The following is a 14,526-nucleotide window of genomic DNA, read 5'->3' on the forward strand; positions in this document are numbered from 1 at the left end:
TCACAGGTGAAAATATAGGCAGTGTATAAAGGTCCTATTACACGGCCTGATATGGGGCATGAAAAAGAGCGCCGATCAACGAGACAGCTCCTTGATCGGCGCTCGTTTTCTCCTTTCACAAGGAGCAATGATTGCTTATGTATGGGGACGAGCATTCGTTACTCCGATCGCTCGTCCCCATACATTTTCATCATGTCGGCCGTGTATCTTCCTGTTTATACAGGGAGATGTGCTGCCGACAACGATGATTTTTAATGCTGCATAAACTAGCAGATCAGCTCTTCACAGGAAGCCTGTAACCCCAACTGCTGATGACAGGAAAAAGATGTTTAAAAAAAATCATAATAATATACCCCATTATACAGTGAAGGAAATAAGTATTTGATCCCTTGCTGATTTTGTAAGTTTGCCCACTGTCAAAGACATGAACAGTCTAGAATTTTTAGGCTAGGTTAATTTTACTAGTGAAAGATAGATTACATAAAAAAAGAAAAAAAAAGAAAATCACATAGTCAAAATTATATATATTTATTTGCATTGTGCACAGAGAAATAAGTATTTGATCCCCTACCAACCATTAAGAGTTCAGCCTCCTCCAGACCAGTTACACGCTCCAAATCAACTTGGTGCCTGCATTAAAGACAGCTGTCTTACATGGTCACCTGTATAAAAGACTCCTGTCCACAGACTCAATTAATCAGTCTGACTCTAACCTCTACAACATGGGCAAGACCAAAGAGCTTTCTAAGGATGTCAGGGACAAGATCATAGACCTGCACAAGGCTGGAATGGGCTACAAAACCATAAGTAAGACGCTGGGTGAGAAGGAGACAACGGTTGGTGCAATAGTAAGAAAATGGAAGACATACAAAATGACTGTCAATCGACATCGATCTGGGGCTCCATGCAAAATCTCACCTCGTGGGGTATCCTTGATCCTGAGGAAGGTGAGAGCTCAGCCGAAAACTACACGGGGGGAACTTGTTAATGATCTCAAGGCAGCTGGGACCACAGTCACCAAGAAAACCATTGGTAACACATTACGCCGTAATGGATTAAAATCCTGCAGTGCCCGCAAGGTCCCCCTGCTCAAGAAGGCACATGTACAGGCCCGTCTGAAGTTTGCAAATGAACATCTGGATGATTCTGAGAGTGATTGGGAGAAGGTGCTGTGGTCAGATGAGACTAAAATTGAGCTCTTTGGCATTAACTCAAATCGCCGTGTTTGGAGGAAGAGAAATGCTGCCTATGACCCAAAGAACACCGTCCCCACTGTCAAGCATGGAGGTGGAAACATTATGTTTTGGGGGTGTTTCTCTGCTAAGGGCACAGGACTACTTCACCGCATCAATGGGAGAATGGATGGAGCCATGTACCGTCAAATCCTGAGTGACAACCTCCTTCCCTCCACCAGGACATTAAAAATGGCTCGTGGCTGGGTCTTCCAGCACGTCAATGACCCGAAACATACAGCCAAGGCAACAAAGGAGTGGCTCAAAAAGAAGCACATTAAGGTCATGGAGTGGCCTAGCCAGTCTCCAGACCTTAATCCCATCGAAAACTTATGGAGGGAGCTGAAGATCCGAGTTGCCAAGCGACAGCCTCGAAATCTTAATGATTTACAGATGATCTGCAAAGAGGAGTGGGCCAAAATTCCATCTAACATGTGTGCAAACCTCATCATCAACTACAAAAAACGTCTGACTGCTGTGCTTGCCAACAAGGGTTTTGCCACCAAGTATTACGTCTTGTTTGCCAAAGGGATCAAATACTTATTTCTCTGTGCACAATGCAAATAAATATATATAATTTTGACAATGTGATTTTCTGTTTTTTTTAAAATATAATCTATCTCTCACTGGTAAAATTAACCTAGCCTAAAAATTCTAGACTGTTCATGTCTTTGACAGTGGGCAAACGTACAAAATCAGCAAGGGATCAAATACTTATTTCCTTCATTGTAAATATCCTCATAATCTATAAGCAGACATGAAAAAACAATTGTCATATGACCTATTAAGACATGTACAGATAACGCATCAACGCAAAGTAATGTAAACAGTGCTAAAGGGAAAATGAGTATTTATATAGCACTTCTCTCACGTATATCATCTGATAATGTTTCATTCTTTGTTTTACAGACTGACAATCACTAGAAGAAAAAAAAATGGCTCCTACACTGGCTACAGCACATCGGCGGCGGTGGTGGATGGCATGCACTGCAGTGGTTGAAAATCTTTTCTTTTCTGCAGTACTTCTAGGTTGGGGATCCTTGCTTATTATGCTGAAATCCGAGGGGTTCTACTCTTACATGTGCCACTATCCAGGTACAACATAACGCTGGACTAGTTAAGCAGTTTTACAGATTGACATATTTAAGCAACCTTTTTATAATATAATTATCCTGAAATTCATTTAAAGGGGTTTTCTAGGGCTTAAATACTGATGGCCCTTACATTAGAATAGGCCATAAGTGTTTGATTTGTGGTAGTCTGACCCCCTGGATCAGCACCGCGGTTCCTTCATTGTTTACACAGACACAGCCCATTACATATTGTGTGGCTTTGCCTGATACTACAGTTGAGTCCCAACTGTGGCCCCTTCATTTCTCTGAACCAATGCAGCTTTAACGGCCTTTCCTAAGGATCTGCCATCAGTGTTAAAGTCCCGGAAACCCCCATAAAACTGGAATTCACGGTATCTGTTGGGTGCTGGAATGTGATTCACTTCAGAGCTAGAGACTCTCCAGGTAGACATAGAATCCAAAGCCCATTAAATTTAACATATTATGCAACTCAATGGCTTCCAAGGAATGCAACTGTAGAATGGCATCTTTTAAGGCAGATGTCTTAGGCTACGTTCATACCTAGCGGATTTGCTGCAATTATTCCATCTGGATTTGCGGGCAGAAAATCTGCAGTGTATTACAGTAGCAGCAAAAAATCTCATCCACATACTGCGGAAAATTTCTGTGCAGAAATGATTGCGTATGCATTGTGAACAAATACTGCAATAAATACCAACTGCTGTGATTTTCGCTGCAAAAATCGCAAGTAGGAAAAATAAAAAAAGCCCTATTTCCAGTTAAAAATAAAAAATATATATTATACTCACCTCCCCATGTCTTCCATAGCGATGCCTTACTGCTCCTCCCGTCTGGTCTCTGCTGTAGATGTTAAGTCACTCACAAGCAACCGCTCACTATCTGGAGATTGGAAAAGAATGAAATATAACCATTGCAATGGAAAAAAAAATACATGTAATACTTTTATATACTGTACCGTATGGTACATGTGGTCTAATAAAGAAGGTTGCCTAGTTAGAAATTTCATAGCATTTGAGGAAATGTGTAAGCCGGCTGTTTTGGAAGATGAGTTTTATACAGAGATCTGTGCTATTTGTATGAGAAGCATAATGGGTTGCTGCTTGGATGAAATGTATGTAAAGCTCACCCACTCAATATGACAAATCTCTTCATAACTGTACAGTTTGGGTGCAGTCACATGTGGCAGATTTTGTTGCAGAAATTTTTTGTTACTGAAAATCAGTTCCATTCTTCTGGATGTGGTTGTTTCTGCAGCAGGTGCATGGATTTCTGCAAGTTCTTTTCAGATGAATAGAACTGATATTCAGTCACAGGAAATTTCTGCAACAAAATCTGCCACATGTCACTGCACTCTTAGGGCCAGTTCACACAAGGTTTTTTTGACACGGTTTTTGACGCGGTAACCGCGTCGGAAAAAACACGACAAAAACCGGCCGAAAATGCCTCCCATTGATTTCAATGGGAGGCGGAGGCGTTTTTTTCCCGTGAGCGGAAAAACCGGCTCGCGGGAAAAAGAAGGACATGCCCTATCTTCGGGCGTTTACGCTTCTGACCTCCTATTGACATCAATGGGAGGTAGAAGAAGCGTATTTTTCGGTGTGTTTTGCCCACAGGCGAAAAACGCTGCAAAAATCGGCGTGCAGGCAGAGCAAAATCTGCCTCAACGTTCCAAACGGGATTTTGAGGCAGATTTTCTGCCTGCAAAATACTCTGTGTGAACCCGGCCTTAGGGCTTGTCCAGGCGTAACGGAATTGCTGTGGAAAATTTCCGCAGCATTTACACATTAACTTGCAGACTTGCAAGAGAAATTACTGAAGTAGCAAATGTGGGGTTAACAGTTCTGCATACACGCTGCATCATTGGTGCATAGTTGAGAAAAACAACAATTTTGTGAATTCAAGTAGAGGCCTTTATTAAACTCAATGAAATGTGAGAGACTACAGTAAACATATTATAAAATTAAGCTAAAATTACACAGCGCTAGACTCGCGCACGTATCACAAAAAATGAGATGCCATACTTGTACTTGATTACTGGTACAGGAGACAATTGAAATACAAATACCCAGCAGGATGCAGACATTCCGCAATGTTATATGTGTGGGTATGAGCTAGTGCTGGGCGATGAAATTCAAGATCACGATTAATGAAATATGTAACCTCGATTACGATTAATAAAAAAATAGACCACACCCCTTTTTGAATGCCACGCCCCCTATTTGCATGCGTTAATATAGATCCCCTGAGATTATATACTACTGTATATAATGTATCCCGACACCCCCCCACACAGCATAATGTCCCCATAGCTGCTCCCACGCAGTATAATGCCCCCCCTACAGCCCCAATACTGCCTAATAAAAATAATAAAATACATACTCACCTAACCCCGTTTCAACAATAAGTGAAGGAGATCCCTCTGCTCCTCCGACCTGTATGGCTCGGCACATATTTTCAGATTCTCCTGGACTTCTGGCATATTCCCGGCGTTTCAGGCATCCTATTGGTCCATGTTGTCCTCAATGCCCACACCATTTACTTCTTGTTTAGCCTCATTGCCCACGAGCTACAGCGAGTGGACTGTGCTTGTCCCAATGGTATATACACGGATGATGGGGGTTATCTGCAAGGTTGATAGGGGTTATATACACGGATGATGGCTAAATAGTATATACAGGGATGATGGGGCTTAAATAAAGGAATAATGGAGGTTATATACAGGGGGGATGATGGTGGGCTGGTATATACAGGCATGATGGGGGTACCTGTATATAACACCAATCATCCCTGTATATTACCTTCATCATACCGGTATATTACCCCCATCATCCCTGTATATAACCCACATAATCCCTTTATATACCAGCCATTATCCCTTTATATAACTCTCATCATTCCTGTATACAGGGTTTATGGGTGTAATATACAGGGTTGATGGGGTAATATTCAGGGATAATGGGGGTTATACATAGGGATGAGGGCAGGTATATACTGGGATGAAGGGGGTAATATACAGGAACTCCCATCATCTGTGTATATGCCATTAGGGCGGGCACTGTCCGTTCACCGCGGCGCGTGGGCTTTGAGGTTAAACAAGAAGTAAATGGGGAGGGCATTCAGAAGACCGTGGACCAATAAGCTGCCTGAAACGCCGGTATATGGCAGAAGTGCAATGGACTCTAAAAATATGCGCTGAAATGCTCACGGCTCAGCACAGACAGGCGCGAGGCAGTGACGTCAACGCGCCTGTCTGCGCTGAGCCGTGAGCGGCCGATGTTACACAATGAATAGTAGAGCAGGGAACTGATGTTCCCTTCTCAACTATAGGATTTAACTGTATCTGCGTCCTGAGAATGCAGATGCAGTTGAAACTGGTAATAAAATGAAATGTGCAAGATGACCTCCGTTATCTGCGCTGAATTTAGTTTTATCTTTTTTTCTGATTAATTGCCCAGCCCTAGTATGAGCACAGATTGGACATAACTTTCAAATATATTCTATGTTGAAATTTGGATTACAACGTTTTGCTCTCGCGAAAGTACCTGGGGGTTGGTGTATTATTTATATGGATTTCATCCATACAGGTAGCTCCATAGACAGGATATGTTTATATACAGCTCTATGATCTAATTCTACCAGTTTTAGTTGCAAAATATTGGCACATAATGCCCGATTTCTATTATGAACTTAGAACATATATAATGCTTATAGAACAACTTTAACTGAAGTCTGCAGGGTACATGTAGTATTACATGGATAGGCTGGGTCTGCCAGAGTGGGAGCGGCTCTTTCTAAATGGCTCTTCTCTCTGGGTAATAAAGGGGGTCCTGACATCCATGTTACTAGCCTATCCTGTTTCTTGTGTATATAACTGTTGACTAAATAATCGTGTTAGGGCTCATGATAGACCATCAGTGTCTAATCGGGGGGAGGGGGTCTGACGAGCAGTGACAGTAATGAAGGGGAAGCAGTGCTCGTACAAGCGCCACGGCCCCTTCAAAACAGCTGATCGGCGGGGTGACGAGAGTCGGACCCCCACCGATCAGATATTGATGGCCTAGCCTGAGGATAGGCTATCAATTTCTTATGACTGGACAACCCCTTCAACTAGTTCTACCTATCTTGACTGGAAGCAATAGTACCACAGAGCAAAAATCTTTCATGTTGTCCACTGTGTCTCCCATTAGGAGTCCTTGTTTGAGGGTCTGCTAGGCTGCATAGACATCTTTGGCAGATGTAATGTCTATGGCCAGCTTGAGACTATGTATAAGCTGTTCTATATTCTTTATTTTAGAAGCTTTCTCGCTCTTATGTGCGTCATTAGCTTCTGCAGAAGCCAGATGGATATTGTTTGCCCCAAGGGATAGTACATGACTTAATAGTTGAGCTTTCATTGCTCTGTTTACCAAGTGAAGCTTGTATTCTCCTGCTAGTTACACTCACAGAGATAGGCTTGTCCTTTATTTAATCAAATTATCAATATCGGTGGACGCCCACACTTCCACTATGATGATGATGATCATTCATATCTTGTTTGTGACTATATGCACAGTGAGATTTTCGAGCACGCTCGGTTTATGGGATCGATACTGAACCTGTTCGTTTTGGATATGCAAACACAAACTCCTAGGATGATTAATGGACACAAGTACAGAACATTAAACAACTGATTCTGGGTCTGCAGCAGTCTGTTCATCACTAAGCACGCTCCATTAGATTGATTGTACGGGCCAATTTCATGTGTGTGTGACGTACATAGTTATACCGGTCTTCCTCAGTTCTTTTTGTGGCACCAAGCAGAATGTATGGCAAATAGAGACATTTAAGGAGGTTCTATATCTATAAAAGCATATATCAGAGTTTGACGTATACATCATAATATTTTCCCCGCGTATATATGCGGAACATGCCGTGTGAACAGAGCCTAGATGTTTACTTTTTTAATTTCTAGCAAAGAAGTTTGTTCTAACAATTCTATAGATACAGAAGTTGTATAATCATTGTATAGGTACAGGCACCGACTGAAGATAATATATGTTAGGACAGCAAATCTCCATAATTACCTCACCGATGTCGTCTTGGTATATTCTTATTATAATGACCTTTATGCCATTGTCAGCAATTGTATGTGGAGCTGGGTAAGTTAAACACATAGGCATCCTACTGTATGTCAGTCCATGGTAGATCGGGGTAATTATACCTACTGCTTATGAATAGATTCAGTCGGGAGATTTGTGCCTCGTGAGTCAGTTACTTAGAGTAGATGAATAAGTGTAAAACTGATGATCCTGAAGCTGCAGGTTTTTTTTTATGTCGGAGTCTTTTTACTTCTAAGGGTATGTTCGCACGTACACGTCCATTACGTCTGAAATTACGGAGCTGTTTTCAGGAGAAAACAGCTCCGGAATTTCAGACGTAATGGCATGTGCAGGCGTTTTTCTCTGCGTCCATTACGGGCGTAATTGGAGCTGTTTTTCTATGGAGTCAATGGAAAACGGCTCCAATTACGTCCCAAGAAGTGACAGGCACTTCTTTGACACGGGCATCTTTTTTACGCGCCGTCTTTTGACAGCGGCGCGTAAAAAAAATGACCGTCGGCACAGAACATCGTAAAGCCCATTCAAATGAATGGGCAGATGTTTGCCGGCGCATTGGAGCCGTATTTTCGGACGTAATTCGAGGTTAAAACGCCCGAATTACGTCCGTAAATAGGGTGTCTGAACCCAGCCTAACACTTTTAGAAACTAGTCAGACTTAAAAGTCACTTACAAAACTAAGCTTTACCATATAATTGTTTTATCACAGTAACACATTGGTAAAATTGTCCAGAGCGAGCAATGCAGCTTTAATTTTCCAAAGGTGATATAGATTTGACGGCCATATAGCTTCTAATTTTCATGATTAATTTAAAGGTCTGCCTCATTAAGAAGACCCCTATTCATATGCCCTTTTAGGGTATATGGACGTCATAAAAGGAGGTCCCACCTCTATGAGCCAGAATGAAAAGCCGTTCCTTGCATTTGAATGACCAATGACAAGAGGCAATTTACACAGCAATAACAGATGATCGCCAGGGGTTAGTCAGACCCACAATGATCACCTGGCTTCCATTTAACCCATTCCATTTAAGGATTACTTTTTGTTTTTTCACTGTTGCATTCCAAGAGTCGTAACTTTTTTTTTATTCCGTCGACATAGCCGTATAAGGGCTTGTTTTTTGCGGGACGAGTTGTATTTTGTAATTGCACCATTTTTAGATGCTTATAATATATCGATTACCGTATTTTTCGGACTATAAGACGCCGTTTTTAGCAAGAATAAATTGCTAAAATGTTCCCTGCGTCTTATAGTTGGCAGTCAAGGGACCCAGCAGTGCCGGGCCCCCTGACCGCTCCTTACTTAACCCCTTCCCGAACCGTGATGTGCCAGAACATCATCGAGCAGGGAGGGGATGTTGTATGGAGCTGCACTAACAGGTAGGAACTCTGATGGCGCTGTTCCTGGCCGTTTAACTAGTTAAATGCCGCGGTCAATAGCGACCGCGGCATTTATAGTGATTTTCCCATGAAGGACATTTATGACATATCCACAGGATATGTCCTAAATGTCAGATAGATGCGAGTCCCACCTCTGGGACCCGCACCTGTCTCTAGAACGGGCCCCCTAAGCCCCGTTCTATCTTACCCGGCTCCGCTGTCTTCCGGCCACTTCCTGGTTACATGGTTGAGTTACGGAAACAGCGTAACTCACTGAACTACGCAGTTTCCGTAACTCCCATAGAACTGAATAGTAGTTACGGAAACAGCGTAGCATGCTACGCTGCTTCTGTAACTGCCATTCACTACCATGGGAGTTACGGAAGCAGCGTAGCTCAGCGAGTTAAGCTGTTTCCGTAACTCCTCCATGTATTACAGTGTATTGTACCAGCGATTTAATGATCGCTGGTTCAAGTCCCCTAGGGGAACTAATAAAATGTGTAAAAAAAAAAAAGTTAAATACATTTTCAGGTGTGTAAAAATTTAGTAAAAGTTAAAAAAAAAAAAATACATTTTCCATTTTTCTCCAAGCACAATGTAAAAATAATTAAAAAATTGGTATCGCTGCATCCGTAAAAGTCAAAAACCATTACAATATAGCATTATTTATTTATACCATTATTAAATTTTTTTTTTAATTTTTTTTCCCAAACTTTATTTAACTGCTTAACATTTTTTTTCTTTAGTCCCACCAGGGGACTTCACCATTCGATCTGCTGATCGCATATATAATGCTTTGGTATACTTAGTATACCAAAGCATTATTGCCTGTCAGTGTAAAACTGACAGGCAATCTATTAGGCCATGCCTCCGGCATGGCTTAACAGGCATTTGCTGAGGGCAGACCTGGGGGCATTTGTTAGGCCCCCGGCTGCCATGGAAACCTGACGGCGCCCCGCGATTTGTTTGGAGCTCCCTCCCTCTGTCAAACACATTAGATGTCGCTGTCGCTATTGACAGCGGCATTTAATGGGTTAAACTGTCAGAATCGGAGCCCGCTGATCAAATGGGTACACTGTCAGTACCCACGCGATCAGAGGACGGATATATCCATCCTTTTGTGGGAACTAACTCCTACACAGGACGGATATATCGGTCCTTCTTCGTAAAAGGGTTAAAAAGGGGTTGTCTTCATGAAACAACCCCTTCAAGGCCTCAGTAAAGCTGAACTGAATTGTACTTTATGAAATTTCGGAAAAAAAATTTAAGTTGTAGGTGAACACCACTATAAGCTAGAACAGATAGCCCATCTAGTGGACTCAAGGTGCCCGAATTATACGTGAAAATCAGAGACAGCATGGTCATTTATTGGTTCATCTTGTTGCCTTACATTACTGTGACCCCGAGTACAGATCTGACCTAAAGCTAACATCCCCATGGGATTTGTAAGTAATTCCCATACTTGTATTTACAACTTTCCTCCCTCATGTCAAAAACATACTCATAGGTTTATTATCTGGAACCTCTTCTCAGATGACTTTACTGTCTTATTAACCATCTTGAGTCGGATATTGTATAGACTGTTTGTAGCTCTGTAATTCTTAAATTATTATTATAATTATTCCGATCATTTTTTATTAAACACCTTTCTTGGTGTTGGATGGATTAATTTCTCATATATAATAATCAATTTTCCCTTTATGTCATTGTAAATAACTTGGTACAAGTAATAGTTTGCATGGCGTTGTAATCCACCAGCAGTTATGTGACTTGCTCATGTTTAAAACCTTTACACTGTGTCCCCACATTCAATTATTTCATTAGCATTTGACTTTACCACACGGGCAGAGGGCAAGAACTTTTCTCTTACTTTAGCAATCTAATAAGTCATTCCGACAACGCCTCAGCCATAATGTACTGTAAAAGCTGCTGCCACAGGCAAGAAATTGACTAGATGTAGCATAAAAAATGGGTTATGAAAGAAGGACTCTGATCACATCTGCATGTAGTGTTGCTATCTTCAATTAGTCCAGAAACAGCATCTCAGCACTCCAGGAGCTGCCCTTTGGACTGCAAAGTAAATCTCAGTTGTCTGTCCATGCTGCTCCCAGATCTGCTGAGTCTTCCACTGAACTTTGCCTAGAAAGGAGCAGTCGGTTTCATCTACAGTAAGGGCGGGTTCACACGTGGCGGAATTTCACTGAAATTCCGCTGCGGACACTCCGCAGCGTTAATCCACAGCGGTGCCGTTTGTCCATTGACTTACACTTTAATTTAGCAGTGTTCGTTTAGACTAGGCGTAAAATTCCGCTGCGGAGCATAGGCTGCGGAGCGGAATTTGGTGTCCGCAGCATGCTCTGTCTGTTGCGGAGCAGTGGCGGACTGGTTGCGGACTCATGGCGGAATTTCTCCATTGACTTCAATGGAGAGTCAAAATTCCGCAATGAAGTCCGCAGATCTTATGTGTGCTGCGGAGCGTATTGTTTTTACTACCATGACATTTCTTCATTCTGGCTGGACCTATGTATTTCTAGGTCTACAGCCAGACTGAGGAAGTCAATGGGGCTCCTGTAATGACGGGAGCGTTGCTAGGAGACGTCTGTAAATAGTCACTGTCCAGGGTGCTGAAAGAGTTAAGCGATCGGCAGTAACTGTTTCTGCACCCGGGACAGTGACTACCGATCCCAATATACATGTATCTGTAAAAAAAAATATAAGTTCATACTTACCGAGAACTCCCTGCGTCTGTCTCCAGTCCGGCCTCCCAGGATGACGTTTCAGTCTAAGTGACGGCTGCAGCCAATCACAGGCCAAGCACAGGCTGCAGCGGTCACATGGACTGGAGCGTCATCCAGGGAGGTCGGGCTGGATGCCGAAAGAGGGACGCGTCACCAAGACAACGGGCGGTAAGTATGATTTTCTTTGACTTTCACTAGGGAAAGTGCTGTCCCTTCTCTCTATCCTGCACTGAATAGGGAGAAGGGAAGCACTTTTCCCGCAGTCCGCAGCAGCTAGTCCGCATCAATTTTCTGCACATTTTGTGCAGATCCGCAGCAGAATCTGCAACGCAGATTCTGTGCGGCATTGATGCGGACAGTTGCGGAGGAAATCCGCCACGTGTGGTCATGCCCTAAGTCTTTCAGTTGATCGGTGTGTGGAAACATGAATCAGATCATTAAATCTGCTTGGTCTCCTGGTGCCACTTACACATTATACAGTGCTCAAGTATGCATGGCACATTTGTCTTTATGGCACCAGCTATGCTACATCCATACAGCATAAAATGTAGCTAATGGAGATGGATACTTCAAAAGAAGATAGATAGATAGATAGATAGATAGATAGATAGATGGATGGATGGATGGATGGATGGATGGATGGATGGATGGATGGATGGATGGATGGATGGATGGATGGATGGATGGATGGATGGATGGATGGATGGATGGATGGATGGATGGATAGATAGATGGATGGATAGATAGATAGATAGATAGATAGATAGATAGATAGATAGATAGATAGATAGATAGATAGATAGATAGATAGATAGATAGATAGATAGATAGATAGATAGATAGAACTACCATGAATGGTTTAATGCTGGTCATACACATTAAAGGGTTTTTCCCACAAACACATGTATTCCCTATCTGCAGGATAGAGGGTACATGTGTGATCAGTGTGGGACCGAGTGATGAGGAGAACGGGGATCGAAACTCCCCCGTCCTGTGCATAGGGAATACATGAAAACCCCTTTAATGTCGGCAGATCTCGATGAAATCAGCAGGATCTGTCAACAATCTAATGTGTATGGGTTCCCCCCAACTGACCCGGATATCAGATGTCAGAGGAAAAAAAGGATCGGGCTTGTTGGATTTTAATTGGCAGTGGCTTGTCTCCCCTTCCTTGGCCAAGCGTACATGTATAGGTATAAATATTTGGTTTTGGATAGAATACATGATATTCTCATAGTAGTGATACAAGTCTGTACAGACACGTAATGCCTGCATGCACTGTGTGATCTGTAGATACTGGTATCTAAAGGCAGACGTGCTGAAATTCCTGATCTAGTGATATCCCATGGAACTTCTGTACATGAAAGCTGCTGCTAGATGTACTTTGGTTTTGCAAGTGTAAAGTAAAACTGTAATGACTACTCCTAGTAAAGACAATTTATAATATTCTCTAGTGGGGAAAAAAACGTACAACTTGTCACAGAAATATCCACGGTATAAGTTGCCGTGTAGCCCTAGCCTAATTGAACATTGCTGTAGGTACACAAATGATACAGTCCAAACTGAGCCCCTACTTCTGGGGGGTATATCTCACCATTCAATAAGAGAACAGCAGCAATACATGCAGTTGGTATGGAAGCACAATGACATAGGCTATTGCACAATGATGTAATTATGCTATATATCTATAGCGCTATTTCACCATACAAATGCATTATTCATTTGTATATTTAAGTTATTGCTGCTTATGCTGTAGATTAAAAAAAGCTTTAAACTGAACAATATCTGTTAATAAACCTTCAGCCCATTTATAGGGGTTTAAGACTAATTACATTTAAAGGGGTTGTCCACTTTCAACAAATTGATGTTATTTTTTGTATAATTAAGTTATACAATGTTCCAATATACTTTGTGTATTAATCCCGGTTTTCAAGATTTCTGCTTCAGTAGGAGCATTCATTGTTTACTTCCAGTGGATAAAATCTGTCCAGGGTCATGTGATGGACACACGGGTGCCCGCCTTGTTAGGGTATGTTCACACGGCCTATTTTTGGCCATTTTTCGGCAGTTAAAATCGGAAGCAGGACGCCTCCAAACATCTGCCCATTGATTTCAATGGGAAAAACGGCGTTCTATTCCGACGGGCCGTTAATTTACGCAGCCGTTTTGAATAACGGCCGCGTAAAAAAGCGGCCACGAAAAAGAAGTGCAGGTCACTTCTTGAGACGTTTTTGGAGCCGTTTTTCATAGACTCTATAGAAAACAGCTCCAAAAACGGCCGTAAAAAATGCAGCGAAAATCGCGAGTGGCTTAAAAAACGTCTGAAAATAAGGAGCTGTTTTCCCTTGAAAACAGCCCCGTATTTTCAGACATTTTTGTTTCAGTGTGTGAACATACCCTGACAGTTACGGTATGTGTATCAGAGCTGTGTCTTCTAACGATCCCAGCACCTGTGTGTCCATCACATGACCATGGACAGAATTTCATACACTGGAAGTAATCAATGAATGTTCCTACTGAATGACAACAAGCAGGGATCTTGAAAACTGTGAGAAATTAATACAGAAAGTACAGAAAAATTGTATAACTTTTAATTATATAAAAACATTATTATATATAACATTATTTTTCTGAAACTGGACAACCCCTTTAGGCATATCCATAAAAGTCTGATTGGTAGGGGCTGGCTCCTTGGGTGACCACCACTCATGAGAAAGGGAGGACATGGTCTCTACAACAAAGGCTTAAAATAAAATCCACTTTTAGCAAGTACATGAATCTACATAATTTTGGAATACTGCATCACCCTATTAGGCATAGGAGGAAGAGGCGATGTAAAATGCTCCTAATCCTAGATGTCAGCAACTTGCAGTAATGAATAGAGCAGGCGGGCAGAAGTGACGTCATTCATATATGCCGGCCCACCTGTACCACCTTGCTGCTCCAAGGAAGAAGAAAGGCACCTGGTCAGGTAGACTAATTCTTG

General features: G+C 42.1%; 1 protein-coding gene and 1 long non-coding RNA gene across 2 annotated transcripts in view; one reads left to right on the forward strand and one right to left on the reverse strand.

Moving 5' to 3' along the window:
* SLC43A2 (solute carrier family 43 member 2) overlaps positions 1 to 14,526 on the forward strand; it is a 94,412-nt gene that overhangs the window by 12,026 nt on the left and 67,860 nt on the right. The window contains exon 2 of the mRNA XM_075854178.1: positions 2,142 to 2,327. Coding sequence (XP_075710293.1) covers positions 2,168 to 2,327 — 160 coding nt within the window. The 5' untranslated portion in view covers positions 2,142 to 2,167. The remainder of the gene's footprint in view (positions 1 to 2,141; positions 2,328 to 14,526) is intronic.
* Positions 1 to 14,526, reverse strand: part of LOC142743427 (uncharacterized) — a 73,479-nt gene that overhangs the window by 310 nt on the left and 58,643 nt on the right. The window contains exon 3 of the long non-coding RNA XR_012881560.1: positions 3,115 to 3,205. This is a non-coding gene — a long non-coding RNA (uncharacterized LOC142743427). The remainder of the gene's footprint in view (positions 1 to 3,114; positions 3,206 to 14,526) is intronic.

Source organism: Rhinoderma darwinii, chromosome 2 (assembly GCF_050947455.1).
Source record: "Rhinoderma darwinii isolate aRhiDar2 chromosome 2, aRhiDar2.hap1, whole genome shotgun sequence".
In the NCBI taxonomy this organism is placed as follows: Eukaryota; Metazoa; Chordata; class Amphibia; order Anura; family Rhinodermatidae; genus Rhinoderma; species Rhinoderma darwinii.